General features: G+C 39.7%; 1 protein-coding gene across 1 annotated transcript in view; it reads left to right on the forward strand.

Annotated features, from left to right (window-relative positions):
- The window catches only part of LOC149277944 (nuclear factor 1 X-type-like), a 29800-nt gene extending 13314 nt beyond the window's left edge, over window positions 1–16486 (forward strand). Inside the window, exons 2-8 of the mRNA XM_089502545.1 lie at window positions 7413–7475; window positions 7950–8024; window positions 8129–8249; window positions 8524–8660; window positions 9837–9956; window positions 11216–11394; window positions 16415–16486. Of these exons, the coding sequence (XP_089358671.1) occupies window positions 7413–7475; window positions 7950–8024; window positions 8129–8249; window positions 8524–8660; window positions 9837–9956; window positions 11216–11394; window positions 16415–16486 (767 nt within the window). The remainder of the gene's footprint in view (window positions 1–7412; window positions 7476–7949; window positions 8025–8128; window positions 8250–8523; window positions 8661–9836; window positions 9957–11215; window positions 11395–16414) is intronic.
- Window positions 16487–17737: the final 1251 nt, after the last annotated feature.

Below are 17737 nucleotides of genomic sequence, written 5' to 3' on the forward strand. Positions count from 1 at the left end.
GATTGCAGGGCAGGATAATGCACTATTTGTTGCGACAGATGTTTCACGTCTTGGAAACGGCAGCATTTTCTCTCTAGAGATGAGTACACACCGCTGTATGGCTTATATTGTGACTCCGGAACCATCCCGCTTCATCCCAGTGTCGGGAGGGGAAGGATCGGGGCAGCGGATTAAGCAGACGGGGAGGTATGCCAGCTGTGAGGGAAGATGGCGTGGGGATGAATATATGAATCTTGTTTATTTAATTATGCGAAAACAACAATTTAAAACTTGTCACCCACTTATTAGCGGCAGGAGGATATGGGAGTGCACGTGGCAAGCGCATGTATTTTAGTTTGCACGTGCAGTGTCATGGTTGCATGCATTCAAATGCGTGCATGGCAGTCCGTGCCTCTTTTGGCATGCGTGTCTGTGCTGCCATTCATGTATGTACTGGTTTTCTAGCTCTACGTGTTTCAGTAGACTATTGAGGGATATCATGGCCTCCAGCTGCAGTTGAGTGTTATCCTTATACTCTGATTCATTATGTATACTCACAGCTATAGGCAGATTTAAAAGTGTATTCCTATATTTGCATATACGTGTATCTGTATCTAACATATGGATACCTGAGGAAGGAATCATGGATTCCTTCCTCACTTTCACCTTAGGACAGCCATAAATAGGAGGGCCCATGCAAAATAGTAATATGTTCTAGACTGATTTTTATTCAGAATATCTCCCCACACGGAGTCTGTCCCTCCCCCCGCAGGGTGACACAGACAGGAGGGGGCTATGGGGCACAGAGTCTGTCCCTCCCACCGCAGGGTGACACAGACAGGAGGGAGCTATGGAGCATGGCGTCTGTCCCTCCCACCGCAGGGTGACACAGACAGGAGGGAGCTATGGAGCATGGCGTCTGTCCCTCCCACCGCAGGGCGACACAGACAGGAGGGGGCTATGGGGCACGGAGTCTGTCCCTCCCACCGCAGGGTGACACAGACAGGAGGGGGCTATGGGGCACGGAGTCTGTCCCTCCCACCGCAGGGTGACACAGACAGGAGGGAGCTATGGGACACGGAGTCTGTCCCTCCCACCGCAGGGTGACACAGACAGGAGGGGGCTATGGGGCATAGAGTCTGCCCCTCCCACTGCAGGGTGACACAGACAGGAGAGGGTTATGGGACATGGAGGTTGTCCTTCCCTTGCAGGGTGACACAGATAACGGGGGAGCTACAGAACATTTAAGCTGTCCTTTTCATCGTAGGACAACAGAGAAAGGAGGGCAAAGAACTAGTGGTTTTACAGAATGTCGCAAGTAATTTACAAAGCATGTTGCTTTTACAAAGGGAGGTGATTTCTCAACCAGAAATGTAGATACGCAGTCAAGTATCGTTGGCGTTTATCCCCAACTGGCTAGTGTAATTCTGCTGCTTTAAGTTGTTATGTACAAGATAAAAAGATAGCTATTTCATATAGTATGCCTTTAATATTTTCACCCCAATCTCTCAACTACCTATATTGACATAAATAGGTACTGTGAGTTTCATGGGGATTTGGAATGTAGCTGATTACCCGTTTTAGTGGAGTTTCTCCTAGGATTTATACATAGAGTATGTAGCTTCATCAAAGATTCAGGAAGGATGGGAATAAGTGTAAAGACTATACAGAAAGGCTTCTTTCTAAAGAAAAAAGTGAAAGAGTTTGGCATGACATTTATATATGCATTTGCACTCTCTGACTACTGTATTTATTCTCAAAAGACCATTTTTATTATTTACCAAAAACCCACCAACAGTCCCTTTTCAGAGGAACACTGTTTGAGTGCATTGGATTTAATGTGCAGTATAGAGATATTACATCTCATTGAATGTATTCGGTATACATGTTGTGTGTAAATGTCTGTTTCACGTTGAGTATACATGCAGACATCACGTTGATTCTATTTTAAACCGGATTAAACTGTGTTTTGCTTCCCTCTAGTGTACGCAGCTGGTAGTGCATTTATTATTTTCGGGACGGTCCGTTGTACCCCAAAGGCACAGTAGACTTAATACACATGTAGAGATACACTGTACCCGCTGAAATAATGCTGCACTATACATTTGTATACTCAGAAACTAATCCCTTTTACTACATATGGTATATGTATTTGATATACTGTATGGTGAAGAAAGGGGGACAGCATAACAGGAAGAAGAATGCTAAAAGATTTAAGGGAGTGAGAGTGAACGGATTACAACACACAAGAACAGGAAAGAGTAGAAAATCTGGTGGGAACGGCTTGGGATATAGCTGGGTGAAAGTGTGTCCATCCTCTGAATTGTAAGCTTGTTTGAGCAGGACCCTCACATTCCTATAAGGTGAATTATTTAACAAACTACTTGTTGTGTTATGCTTAGCCATTGTGCAGGGCTGCGCATATAACAGCGCTATATAAAACACTAAATAATAACACCTCTGCGCTTTGGTTATACGGACACAAGGGCTTGTCCACCTCTAGCTGGGATGAATAAGGCAGGGAACGTGAAATGCAAGAACAGACGCAAGAATGCAGTCACAAATCTTACAGATTATAGCGATGAAACAACTTCTCTCACGGCCTTCACCCCACAACCCTGTCAAGTTTTCTTAACTTAATCCTCTCCTTATTCGATAAAATCAGTCACTTCTGTCCTACATTTCATATCCGAGCACTTTAAATACCCCGTGACTCTTTACCTCACGTGCCTACTGGCTTCTCCATATTCCCACACCAAAAGTTCCCTCATATTACTTGTCCACTCGCCTACTCCACAGCTTTCCTTAACATACTTTCCTCACCCCTCCTGGTGCCTACCTATCTCAGACCACATTCCACCTCCTCTTCCTCACATTCCTTCATTCCAATATCTCTTTCCCATTTCCATTCATGAGTTAACCCATCTCTTCTTTCACGTTCCCTCACACCTCTCCTCACCCATCTATCCCCTCCTTCCCTCTCCACCCCTCTTCTCCCTCCCTTCTTTCTCCTCAGCCGCAGAGGGTTAAACAGAATGAATGTTGGCTCCACTCCAAACAGATGCAGAACTGGATCCTGACCAACACTTCACATTCACTGCATTTTATTTATACCCGTCACAGCTTCACCACCAGGGAGTACTCAGTATCGCTATACATTACGCCAGCTGATGCTGATACATGGGCAAAAGACCGCCCTGGTCTGCAGAGCTTTACGTCTAATGTACTAATGGGCAGGAGGTGCTACAGAAAGATGGCGTTTGTAGACTGAAGACGTCATACCCAATATAGAAAGAGGCGCAGACACAATATAGGAAGAGCAGGAATCAATAGGTGGCATGAAAGGGACCCTGGGGTAGTTATACTCAAAAATGGGAAGAGCAACAAGCTGACATGAGGAGGAATAACTCCTTATTTCTTTTCTGCCACACTAGGGCTATTTCTCATATAGGGGTATTGTTGGCAAGGGGAGCTCAGCTGCACCACACATATCCCCCGCTAAACAGAGCATCAGGTGCAGCATCCACCTCCCTCTTCCCAACCTTTGCCAACATGGCCATCTGTGGACAGCTTGTAAGCCCAACAATCACTGCTGTGTATTTGCACAGCGTTTTGGCCCCATAATGTTGACATCTCTGTGCTACGTGTCTGAAACATGGTTTGGGCCTCATAATCCTGCTCCGCTTCTGACAGACGCTCAGCGGGCGTATTAGGAAACGCTAGAAAAATCTAAACTGCCTTTAATTGTAATTGAAATTTGCCAGTTTTACCCCAACCTGCGTTGTGCTACCTATAATCCATCCTCTTCCACCGTCCGTGGGGTATTAACTACCGCGAAACCTGCAGGCTTTTACTGGACACAACACAATTTGTTATGCTGAAACACAGACAGCAGGCAAAAAGCGAGCAAAGTAGATGCGCCAAATGGTTCTTATCTGCCAACAAACTATGTTTCATTTCATGCGTTCACCATGTCTTTGTTCTTGTAGATTCCCGTCTGCTCTCTGCTCACCTATCTTTCCATCTCTCTTCCTGACAAATCGCTTCTATCCGCCGCCATTTTCCTCTTTCATTCTTGCTGCTGTCCTTTTAGTTGGAAACCAATATCGTAGATGTATAGCAGAACGTCTGTGGCCAGAGTTTGACTTCTGTAGTTTGTAGGTTTGTGCAGCCTGAACTATCGCCTCCGTGACCTCAACGCCAGCCTGTTTTATCACCTTTTTGTCCTCCTACGCTTAGCTTCTGTGGTTTTGGTCCAGTGGCTTTGATCTGAGCAATAAACATGTGCGTCCGCGGCAAAGCCTACGCCTTCATCACTAAAGCGAAGGATCACTTTATCTATGGACATGGAAGGCGTATCATTAGATCTTGAGTTTGGTTTGGAAGCCAGTCACCCACAGACATCTATGGCAGGGTCATGTAATATGTAAAGGTGTTTGCAAGTGTATATTTAACGTCTCTAGTGCTCTTTTATCGTCCACAAATGAATCCGTGGCAATAAATATACCGGGTTTGATATAGCTTTGCATCGGTGTGGCAAAGCATGTCAGTAGCATGCTATATAAGTGGGGTATGATGACGTTTGTGGCACCGTGAGGGTGGTGAGACTTCGAGGCGACATCTCCAGTGCACTCCAGACGCTGCTGCACGATACTGTCCCAAACTGGAATATTATGCAGCGTATTTGCTTCTTTAATTGTGTTCGCCATAACATTCTCCCCAGCCAAAGGCTTCAAAAAAGCCAACTGCCACCACATCAGTGAAAAAGACAATTGGTACAACATCCATTAAAACTGCAGAAGCATATTTGTTGCTTATGATTTGCTGTTTAATAAACACAAAGTATAAATGATATTAAACCTCTGCTTGCCACAGGCGCTTAAAGACCGCATCTGGGATGGCTTCTGCAGCAAGATGGGGGCTGATGGGGACAGCCAGACTAAGAACTTTATTATGTCACTCTTTAGATATCCAACGCTGCAATCTTAAATCACTTTTGATCTCTTGACTTATCTGAATCATACCTTTGAACTTTGGTAAAGACTGCATCGTTGTCATAACTTTTTTGTCTGAAGGTGATTATAGGAAAATGACTGATTTATCAAACTACTACATAAAATGTCATTGACCTACAATGGGACCCCGGAACCTTCCCCATTTATTTCCTTTTTCACTTTTAGTGCACCACCTAGCGATGTCACTTGATGACCCATGGAGCTGCAGTTCGTGCTCTTGTATTAATGTCACCTGCTTGTTATCATTAAGGAGATGTAACGGTTAGGGTGGCTGTCTGTGAGGTATAATATATAATATATAGTATAGTACTTGCCATGAATGACATAGATACTTATGCCAGCGAGATAGGAAGGTAGTTCCAAGTGGTCTTTGGTCGACGGGCCACGTCCAATGTCTACAGAGAGATGCCATTATATGAGCATCAGTGGATATGGTTTGAGGCTCCCAAGTCACTTGTTGTGATAAGAAGTAGAGTTATAATACCTGTTTTTAAACAGATCTCATTGAGGGTAATGTATAAGAATTTGAGGTAAGTCTTGAAATAGGGTAAATAGGTCTAGATCCAGAAAATGAGAGTTTGATGGTCTGGTTCAGGTAAAAATCTCTCCTCTCTATTCATATCTATGGGCTTATTATCTTGAGAAGCGTGCTGTGGCTCCATGGGTACACCGTGTGGCCCTTTTCTGAGGCAGCCCCATCTAGGAAAGTACCTGGTTTGGGAATTAAGTTGTAAAATGACAATAAGGATATTTAGGTTCAATCATGCATTTTAACTGTATTTCTTGCAAATAATGACACTGGTGCTTGCATAAAAGTCTGATAATAATAATGTGATTTTTGTGACCCAGGCGCTAAAACATATGAGATGGGGGGGGTCCTGTGAAACAGAGGCAGGTCACTAAATATTTGGGGAGCCTTTTGACACAAAAAAAATGCATCAAACTCATCATTTGTAGATCCTCCATGTAAACGAGTAACGTTTATATGTTATAAAAACATAGTCATTTGTGGCTGTTCTGCAGAAAATATCTTGTGATCTTACTTACATAAAATGCCTGTTTGTTACGACGCGTTAGCTCACCCATTCTTATTACTTACGTCAGTTAAAAATTGTAAGTATAGGAGTACGTTTAGAAATCCTGCAAGAAAAAGGAAATCATAAAGATGTATAATTATATATATTATTTTATATATTATAAAATATATATAACCTGCCGGAATTAACTGCTCCAAAACCTCAAAGGAAATGGTTTGTTTTAGTGATTTTTACTGACTTTCCACACTGCCCCCTTCTTGCTTCGGTTGAAATGGACGCGGAGAGCCAGCTCTAAAATGGCTGCCAAGTTTTAAAATGGCTGCCAGCAATTCACAGCCGCTCGATCTTTTTCATCCATATCTCGCGCTACCCCCCCCTTCCCCCAGTGAACCATTAATAATAAAAACTATGTTATCGACAGTTCAAAATACCCTTGATTGAGCAGAAACAGATAAACAAATGAGTGCAATAAAGGAAAGTGCAGGGCAGAAAATGTGCCCTTTTGCTACAGAGTATGTTGGCGTATCTTTGCTTTTTCTGAGCCAGATGGGAAATCTCGATCTTTTTACCAGAGGAAAAAAAACCTACAAATTAGTAAGGCTCTGGTTAAACGTTTCTCAGACTTAACAAAGTGAGAGAAAAGCCACGCTGGAGTATTTATTGTCCGGTGTTGTTTTGGTCACATTGTAAACCACCCTGTGGGGGAAGGAGATTTCTAGTGGGTGGGATGGTCGCCTATTTTGACGTTTTTAATGATTATTTTTTATGACTTGAAAAACTTTTTGACTGGAGATCCCTTTGTTTGTTTTTTTTACTTTGATCCCCACAGCAGCCGATCAGAGCGATCAGAGCATGAAGAGCTCAATTGCTTTGCGTTGTTGATTCTGTACCTGTCGGTGCAGAAAACATAGGAAGTAAAATTATGTCTTAATGGCCATCAAGACCATGTTCTATGGGACGTAATAACGCGTCGCAAAGGGTTAATTAGGAGCTAAATATCCAAGGAAGGAACTCCATCTGTATCAACCATGCTCAACTCCTGGCCTCCGCAGCTACAAAGAATGCAGAAATTCTGTGTCTCCTTGCCTGAAGTGTTTAATGATTTTTTTTCACCAAGTTGCCAGTGCGCAGACTGGGATAGCCAAAAACGGTGACTTTTTTAAGTCCTCGAGACCAATTTATATGATGGCAGTTTGCATGCATTTAGATCTACGACCATAACTACTGAACAGTGAGTGTCTTGATAAATTCGCCCCTGATGAGCACCACAGGCTCTACTGTCTGTAGAAATCTCAAATGTTTTTTTTATATTAAGATATTTGTAACTATTTAAGGCCAAAATGACATGATGTTTTTTCAAACAAATCCTGTTTCTCCGCAGATTCCGGACAGTCAGATAACTCAAACCAGCAAACTGAAGTGGATATAAAGCCCCCTCCAAATGGTAGATCCTAAACACATACAATACACCCCATACTGACCATTTTAATGCCTTCAAATAACTAATTTTTATTCCTCAGTATAACCTGAGACTCCTCCTTTTACTATTTGCTTTTTCTCCATATAACTCCCATTACTTCATATAATCCCTCCCCACTGCATTTAACGCTCCCCTATAACTCCATGACCCCTCCTGTTACTCATATAACCTATCCCTATAATCCATCCTATTACGCCATATAACTTCTCCTATTAAACCCCTCCCTATCACTCCTCCTATTACTCCATATTACCTCTCCCTATAACCCCTCCTATTACTCCATATTACCACTCTCTATAACCTTCTCCACCGTCTCCATCTAACCTGTACACCCCTCCCTGTAAAACTGGATATTGCTTCTTATACCGCCTCCTTATAATCAATGTATCATTTATCTGCTCTTCTTTACAATATAAAGCACTCCTCATTTCTCAACAGGTCACCTATCCTTCCAGGATTGCTTTGTCACTTCGGGAGTGTGGAATGTCACTGAGCTCGTGCGCGTGTCCCAGAGTGAGTTGGTAGGATGGGCAGATAAGAATGGGTTCGGAGAGGATGAGGGCTAGGTGCTGAGCTTCACGGCGGCGCGTTGGTCATTGGTGTGTCTTTTCTCATAGCTCCTGTTGCAACAGCATCTGGTCCCAACTTCTCGCTGGCGGATTTGGAAAGCCCAAGTTACTACAATATAAACCAGGTGACACTTGGCAGGCGGTCCTTAACGTCCCCTCCATCCAGCAGGTAAGAGAAATGTTCTGCCATCCTTTTATTGTATAGCAGTTCAGCCTATTAGACAGACGTTGTACCCAGATGAAGTAGATGATAACAGCTGGTAGCCATACAATAGCCTGGCTATTGTATGCCATACTGTATGTATAGTATTGGCAACACAGAGGAATTAAGAGGACATGGTCAAAAGGTATAAAATCAACCCAGGGACATGCAGTGAGGGAAATCTATGGGATGTGGTATTTGTACCTTTTTTGTGGCTAGCCAATGACTTTGTCTCTCTCAGCTCTACCAAGCGTCCCAAGTCTTTGGATGACAGCGAAATGGAGAGTCCAGTGGATGACGTGTTCTACCCCGGCACAGGCCGGTCACCTGCCGCTGGGGGAAGCCAAGCTAGTGTTTGGCCAAATGATGTTGACACAGGTAACCATGCTCTCTTGTTTTGTATTGTGACTAATGCATAACGCGTGTCTTTTATTCTGTAATATTGTAGTGTGCCAATGCTGCAGACATTAATCTCCTTCCTAGTGACACACACCTGAAGAACATACTTTACGTATAGTCAAAGCTGATGTTGTTTACATTACTGTAAAGAACATCTTGCCATCCCATATGTGATGAGTCCTCTCCCAACGTCTCAGATAAAGTATCTCTCTGTAGTTATGACCAGTCCAGGTATTCTGCGATTTAATAACACAAGTTCTGAGATTATGTCATGTCTGACCTTCAGAACAAGAAAATGCATTTTCAAAATTTTTAACCAACTTCACAGCTACTCCTGGGATAAAACCCTGATCCCAGCTCCCAAACTCCAAATTTGCTCCTCTACAGTCAGGAAGCAATTACAAAAGCTTGTTATGATTACACTTCAGTTAAACTACAACCCGAGGACATAATCATGCTGTAAACACACCCTTTAATGGTACATTAAAGTCCATTATCGTGTATTTAATATGTGTACACGTCTACAACTTACCTACCACTTTAATAACACAATTCCCTTAAGACTTTTTTTGAGTTTCCTTAAAACCCAAACATGCATTTCCTTACCAAAGAGAAAACACCGGAGCCCCTGGTGCAAAAAAAAAGAGAGCCGCCTGTCCCTGTACAGTGTGGGGCTCCCTCTTCTGTAATGACATATTCCATTTTTTCTATAATAACATTACCCAGTTAAAAGGGTAATCTTTAGCTAGTTGTAGCATAGCAAGACTGGTTACTAATTCCTTTGAGGAATGTGACGGGTCTGTTTTGTTTTAAACAAAGCACCCAAGTAGCGCTCTAACCATTGGTTTAACGCAGTCACACCAAGTCTCCACTTGTCAGACTCAATTCTATGATATGGATTTAATACATTTCAGTTACAATCATTTCATGTACAATCCATCAGACGACGCGGCCTACAGCTTTCTCCAGTCTGTCAGGTTTCGCTGCTACAAACAACCTGTATTACCCATAAACATTTCTTTCACACCGTGGTATTGGAGATTCAATCACAGTGTCCCCTATATTCATTCTTTCACTCATTCCTTTATTCATTCATTCATTTGATGCTAGTTTGTGTTGGACAATTTAGTGATCCTTCTTTTTATCACTCTGTAGGACCTGGATCTCTTAAGAAGTCAGGCAAGCTAGATTTTTGCAGTGCCCTTTCCTCCCAGACGGGTTCCTCTCGTATGGCGTTCACTCATCACCCTCTACCTGTGCTACCTGTGAGACCAGGTGAGTCGTGGATCAATCAAGTAAGGGACAATAAAAAAAGGAACAGAGGATTCTGCGTGAACCAGGTTGCCGATTACATTCTTAATCACCCTAATCCTAATATGGTACTCATTTGCTGTCAAATTTAATTTAGAATATCTTTTTTTCTGGACTCAGCACCCTGTAAAATTGTAGACTGGTTAAGTAAACCTTTGCATAATCTCTTTTAATATCCTAAGTACTCTAGAAAGCAGAATGGACTGCTTCAAGGTTTTTCAGTGCTAGATGTGCACAATGGGTTAGTATAGTACAGTATACTATAGTATTGTAGGTTGAAAAAAAGACTTCAGTCCATCAAGTTCAACCTTTCACACATACCCACTTCTAAAGCTCTAAAGTTGATCCAAAAGAAGGCAAAAAAACTCCTACTTGGGGCAATTACCAATTATGCCACAACAGGGGGAAAAAATCCTTCTTGATTGCATAGTGGCTCAGATTTGTGCCAGTAGGGCCTTAACTAATTTCGTAAAAGTTAAGTACAAGTGTTTTGTTTCTGTGGTCAAAGTGTTAAGTTTAGAGATGGGAAGGTCTGAGGGGAAAAATCCGAACAATTGGGGGGGGGGACGACTGCTTTTTTTATGTTTTTTCCCAAAGCCATTTTTTTTTTTCCCGGAAAAATTTAAACATAATGGAGTGTGGAATATCTTCTTTTACAACGATAAATAATATGTTTATGACATGGCATTCAAACTATATTACATGAAGACCTTTATGAAAGATGCAACGTCTCCACAAATAATGCCAGTTACTTAACTTCTTCATTTGCAATTGGCGCTAGGGAACAGATCTGATTGGGCGATTGTGATTGCTCTCCCCGTCCAATCCATGATTAGAGGAGATCTTTAGTTTTTTTAACGTTTTCTTCAATTATTTTGTTGCATTTGAGGGAAAGGTAACCCCCTGTTCTCATGAAGAGTTGAAATGTTCTTAACGTATACAGACCTTGTTGCTCCAAAGCAAAGTTGGTTTATTATTTACTGAATAAGCTGTATTTCTATTTCAAGCAAGATATTTTTATATATACTGCAGTGTAACAAAATCATTTTAAATTTGTAAAATTTATTTATTTTTTCAATTTTCTTGGCTTCAAAATTTCCAGAAATTTTACATCTCTAGTAAAGTTTCTGGTGCTTATAATGAAAATACAAATATATCACAATATGAAAGCACATAAACTTCAAACAACAATGACTCTACCAACCTTGTGTGTTTATTTTCAGGGAGCCCCCGGGCATCTGCATCTGCTTTACACTTTCCCTCAACATCCATCATCCAGCAGTCCAGTCCTTACTTCACCCACCCAACAATACGCTACCATCATCACCATCATAGCCAGGACTCTCTCAAAGAATTTGTTCAGTTTGTCTGCTCAGACACAACTGGCCAGGGAGCAGGGCAGGTGAGTAGTTATTACTTCAACTACTGGATCAGAGAAAATAGGGGTGCGTTGTGTTTTTGCTGCTTTGCATCTTTTCTGAGCCCTGAATCGGGGTAACTTTTATTAGGAATAGCAATCCTGACATCCTCTTCTCCTCTGTTACTGTACATAACAGTATCAGCGGTCAATTTGTGTTACGCAACAGCAGTAACCAATTGTTTCTTATACTTATTTTTTTTTTCCATTTTAAGTAAGTACTTGTAGAAATTTTTAATTTTGAATCACAAAACACATTGTTCATTAAACACCTTTTCATTTTAATGATATTAATCATTACCTAATTACTATAAATCCAGGGAACAATAAAAATACTTAATCACAATTTGTAACAATTAACATAAATGGTTTAACTGCCATAAAAATAGTTTTTCATTGTGATCATAGTTTTTTAATACATTTACATACATGTACATGGACCTAGATAAAGATACAAAGATATGTAGAAATACTAGCTTATGTACTTTGAATGCTTTTTCTAGATATCTAAATATTCAAAGAGTGTGTCTGCGTGTGTTTGTATGAAGGAACCCAGAAGCCAAGTTGCCCCGAGCTCATGTGTGTATATATATATATATATATATATATATTTATCATACCTCAACATAAAAACACAAAAATGTGTAAGAAATACTAAACAACGTAAATGTTTGTCCTCAGATATACACAATAGGAGAGTATAAACTCTGGTAGCCTCGGCTATTTATGTCTAAAGCACGGTTGTCGGTCACTTCACTTTTGACCCCGCGTTACGATGCACTATAAAGGAACAGCCATTTAAATGTTAAATAGGACCAAATTAGGGCTGCAAGTTTCAAATCTTTCTGTAGCTGAATATTCTGAAGATTACTGGTTTGCTTATTTACTATAACATTTTTAAACATAAATTAAAATAAACAGTTAAAAGCATTTAATTTAATTAATTTTAATCCTCACCTGTCTGCATCACACTGGGATTCATTCAGAACCTTTTAATATTTAAATTGCGAGATGACCCAGCCCAGAAAATCAGTCTTTAATTGTGTTAATTTTTTTTATCATTTTTCTGTGTCTTGTGACACAAAAGCTGGCACTTATAAATTATTGTCACAGAAACTGAAAACCACCTCACGTGACTAAACCTTCAGTGGAAAAGTGACCGATTTACTTGCTTGGCATGATAGAGAAGGACAATTGATGTTCAAGGAACACATTTAAGGTCATTATGGGAAAACAACACAGAATAGTTCACTAAAACAGCATCCGAGAAAATAGATTATCTCCCCGAAACGATAGCGCGCGCTGCACAGCGAACGACAGCTGTGTGATTTCACATACAGAAGAGAACACGCGGACCTCCTTCGTCTCTGTATCACAAGAGTGCCTCTGGCAGACCTTTTCCTTATACCGTGTACACGTGCATGCACACACACACACGTGTACACGTACATGCACACACAGAATGTTCAGTAAAATACTTGACGCCATGATGTTCCTCTCACCTCCATTCCCGTCAATGAACAGTTAGAATAAAAGATTAATTTAGCCTCGTTTGCATTTGTAGTTTAGTAAATAAACTCATCGCTTCGATACTCCAGTTAAAAAAAAAAAAAACTTAATGTATTATCTCCAGTTTATTTGATAGGAGAAGGATTTGTAACATGTAAATCCAGATCACTGAATTGCCATCGTCTGGTAAATTCGTCAGATTGTTATTCTATGTGTAAAACTTTTTACACCGTAATACTTTTGGGATAAAATTTGTTTTATCATCAAACGCACACGGAATGCGAACGCATCATTCCTAATTGCTGAATGCATTCACAACACTAGAGATGCAGAGGCTAAAATACAGAATTATTAACGAGGGGAAAAAAATATATAGTATCCATACATCAGCAAACCGAATAGGAAAAAGAGAAAGATCTTTATAGTTTTCCTTGTAACGCCTTTGCTGCCATTATCTTTTCACATGAAATGTTTATACATTGTGTAAAATCCATTACTATTCCATATTTATAACTTTTAGATATAACTGTTTCTTAAAGTATCCCCTAACCAGTATAATTTTCCATTAACTCGATTGTCAGCTCTTCTGTCCAGGCCACCCAAGTGATAGTTGCTGCTGCTCTGTTTTAATTTTCACCTTTTTCATTTTTTAAATTAAAATTTAGATTTTAATTTTGCTCAGAATGTATTTTTTCCACATATTTTGTAATTTTTTTTGTTACATTCTTAATATTTTTTTTTTTACTTCAAACTAATTTAAAATTGAAAGCGAAAACACATTTACAGTTTTTCATCCCTTTAGACTATTTTAATTGATCTATATAATTAATCTAACTGATTTTAATATTTTTATGTTATTCAAAAAGTATCATTTTTCTATCTTAATAAGTTTTTCATTTTCCATGATTTCATTAATTTCTAAAAACTACTTAGGAAAATTATTTAAGTTTTTTTTTTATTTTTAAACATTTATATTTTACATTTTTTTTCTTTGCCACGGTTTTTGGGCAAAAAAAAAAAAGGTTAGGTTATGTGCGGGCGAGGGGCTGTTCTGAGCTCCATTTACTCTCGTTTTGTTATTTATGTTGTCCGCAGCCCAGCAGCGGGGCCCAGGGGAAAATGTCGGGTTCCTTTTTGCTGCCACCCCCCGCACCTGTGGCCAGGCCTGTCCCCCTTCCCCTGCCAGACACAAAACCTGTCACCAGCAACACCTCTGTCCCAGAAGGAGGACTTTCTGCACCAGCATCGCCCTGTAAGTGACATTAATCACCCCGATCCTCCCAATCAATATAGGTCAACCCAGCTTCTCCATCCCGCCTTAGCTTGTGACGTGAAAAGAATAAAAAGAGGAGAGGGGGAGAGAGAGAAAGATAAAGGGAGGTCAATAATGCCATTAGCACAAAACAAACAAGGATTTCAGAATAAGAAAATTAATAAACAAGCAAATAAAAAGAGGAGTTAAGAGTTGGAAAGAAAATTGAGAAGTTTGAAAACAAGCAGTGGCAGAAAAGTATTTGGTAACAAAACGACGGTAAAATAATCTTATAGGACTAATATACAGGTTGTTTAGAAAGAATGAGTATATTATATAAAGAAAACACGTATTAGGATGAATACATTAAACAATATACCTCTTTCAAACCAAATTTTTTTAAAAAAGAATATTTTTCCTCTTCTAAGTAGAGAAAGGGCCAAATAACAATGTTAGTGTAACTTCAAAAGAAGTGAAATGATCATCCATTAGATGTTAATTACTGTTCTCATCCAATGTTTCCACGATGCTGCTACCTTAGTAGCTCGTATTGTTTGTGACCAGGAATCCTGTGTGTTATAAATTGGCATTTTGATTGCACTGAGTGTTTTTAAATAGCAGTTAATATGAGCTCAGTGTTAGAATCATAATAAAAAAAAAAAACCCTTGCCTTATTTCAAATCAAAATCTTGCAAACAAATACTGTATGAAAAACAACTTACCGTGAGATTCCCCCGGCCGACGCAGCTTAGGGAAGATTGAAAGCCCTGATAATAATAATAATAATAATAATAATAATAGCATAAGAAACAATCGCTTTGGAATGTTGAGGCCAGGAAACAAGGAACAACCATGAGGCCAGAAGAGCTGACAATCTATAACCTTAAGAATAAAAATGTATGATTAAGGCTTGATGATTACGGTCATTAATTGCTTGATGCAATAAACCTACCAGTGAGCAGCATTTATTTTTCATTTAGTCCCCCGAGAGGCAATATCCTATTTGCATTCGATTGACTGGCGAGGCCTTGGTTTTAACCATATATGAAATGCTAAAAAAAAATAATATTTGAGGTGATGTCTACTTAGTATGCTAGAATAAACCATTTCAGGGTATTACAAGTATCAGATATATGTACTGTAAGACCAGGAAAACAGCTACAAATATAAGATTAGCTCCCGTGACAGCTTTCTATAGGATGGAGCAATGAAATAGGCAACTCCCCTACTCCTAAAAGTTAAATATTACAGATGACTCTTAGAGGCTGGATTCCTCCTCCATAAGATAACAATAATAAATAAAACCGCGCCTGTGTGAGGAGTGCCCGGCACAGCATCCGGCACATAACCTGCAGTACTCGATATAACATGATATATATATCCGTGACATGCAATAATTCACCCATCCAATGTCAAAACATATCAGTGTTTTGGGTCAGTAAGACCTTTGACATGATCTGTCTGCCTGTTAGGGTGAGCAACCCGCTGACTCGGACAAAACAAAGAACGCTAACGCAAGAATGGCCACACCGGATAGTCAGAGACTAGGAAAGAACTAGGTCACTACAGGCTGAATGAAAATCAGTATATATTTATATACACAACATATATCTAGTTTTGCCTCACAAATGTCTATATTTTCAACACTAATTATACAAAAGAATGAGCTAGAGAATTTATTGAAGTATATCAAGAAATAGTGGTAAGCGTAGGCAAAAAGAGACGAGTTGTTCATTAACAAGCCAAGCACTCCCAAAGAATGACCCCAGTTATGTGTTCAATGACCAAAAAATTATATTAATTACATATATATTGGATTTTCATTTTTTGGCAATGAACATTTAAAGAAATGTTTTACACATAAGAGCGATTATTAAGGTGCATCTAATAGACAGTACACACGCGTGTCCAATGTGTGTTTAGATATGTGTGTTTGTGAAGGAAAGTGTGTTGTATTAGTTTTGTGTTTGATTGCTTATCTCTCTTCTCTTTCTTTTCCCCATGTGTTTTGTTCTTTTATTTTGTGTGTGTGTTACAATGTGCCCATCGTTGTGTACTGTGTTGCGTATTTATGTGCAACATCTGTCATCCATGTTCGTTTTCCATGTCGTTATTTTGATCTTGACATGTATATCATTCTATTGCATGCTGTTACCGTGTTGTTTAAACGTGCGGTCTTTGATAAATGTCACTGTTTCCGTCATACATCATCGTGTTGTGTTGCTGTTGTGTGTTGTTGTGTAGCATTCTCAGCGCCTCCCCCCGCCGGGTCCAACAGGTTTGTCACAATTGGATCACGAGACAGCAACTTTCTGAACCTCCCCCAGCAGTCTCAAGTAAGTCAGAATTCTTCCCTCATCCGTACTGTGGCACTCTTTTAATCTGTAGCTTCATTGTAAGTTTAGCTTCGGGATCCCAAATCTACGGTAGACGCATTTATTTTTTACATTTGTAATAGTAACAGAACCCAGCGGGCTGAATTCAATGCCAGAGAGAAAAAAGTAATTTAACATCATTCCCCATAGATGGCAATGGAAAAATGAGATAAGAATAGAGATATATTGGCCCGGATTCATTAACTGGGATAAAATACTATTTTTATCTCATTTTCCCCATTGCAATCTATGGATAGCTATTCAAGTACGTGTGACAGATTAATACCAGTTCCATCTGCAGAAGCAGTTATATGAGGGGATAAGAAATGCCCATTAAAGGTTTGACCTTAATTGGTTTTTACATTTTGTTAGTACAGGAAGTAAGTTTTGGTTGCAGGAAGTGACACGCTGCCGGAACAGGGAAGGCTGCACGTTAGCATTAAGGTCCAGACATAGAAATGCAAAACTGTAGCAGTTCTGGGGTTAAAATGCTGACCTTGGTGCAATCAGTGAAACCATTAATAGGGATTGCTCTGCTTTTAGCACTCTGAATCAGAACTGACAATTTTGGTTTGATAAATAGTGTTCTCAGAGTAGAATTTTTTTTAAGCAGCACAATATTAAGGCCAATACAATATTGCGTTGTCTTTAAATCAGATAAATCACTTACCGCAGAAGGGTCAGGTATTAAGCCAGAGGTCACTTTGCTAAAATGATTGGACAGAAGCCGGGTGTAAACTTGGAGTATGGTTGAATAGTCTACAAATGAGTTAGATCGGCATTCAATACACAATAACAAAAACATGGTATTTCTGAAATATAGGATAAACATGGTAGATGTGCTTTTGCTTATTCTGGGACACCTGACCACAGATTCATCTTTATTTTTTTGTGTAATGAAAAAAACCAAACAAAAAACTACAGACTCTTCCCATGACTGAAGCTCTTCGCCACTTTTTTTTTTTTTTTTAGCGGCACGTATATATTTAAAAAAAAAAAAAAGGACTGAACATTCGCTAATACACTAAAACTAAAAAAAAATCACCCTTAAACTATCATTCACTTACTGAAATGATTTTGAATAAATCTTGCAGCCTTAAACAGGTCTGTTGATCATTTTTTTTGCATATAATTATTTATAGAGAGTTAACAGTTTCTGCAGCACTTCTTAAACTCCGCACATTCAAAGGGT

This window comes from Sceloporus occidentalis, unplaced genomic scaffold, assembly GCF_023333645.1.
Source record: "Sceloporus occidentalis isolate IW3139 unplaced genomic scaffold, rSceOcc1.0.p SCAF_205, whole genome shotgun sequence".
In the NCBI taxonomy this organism is placed as follows: Eukaryota; Metazoa; Chordata; class Lepidosauria; order Squamata; family Phrynosomatidae; genus Sceloporus; species Sceloporus occidentalis.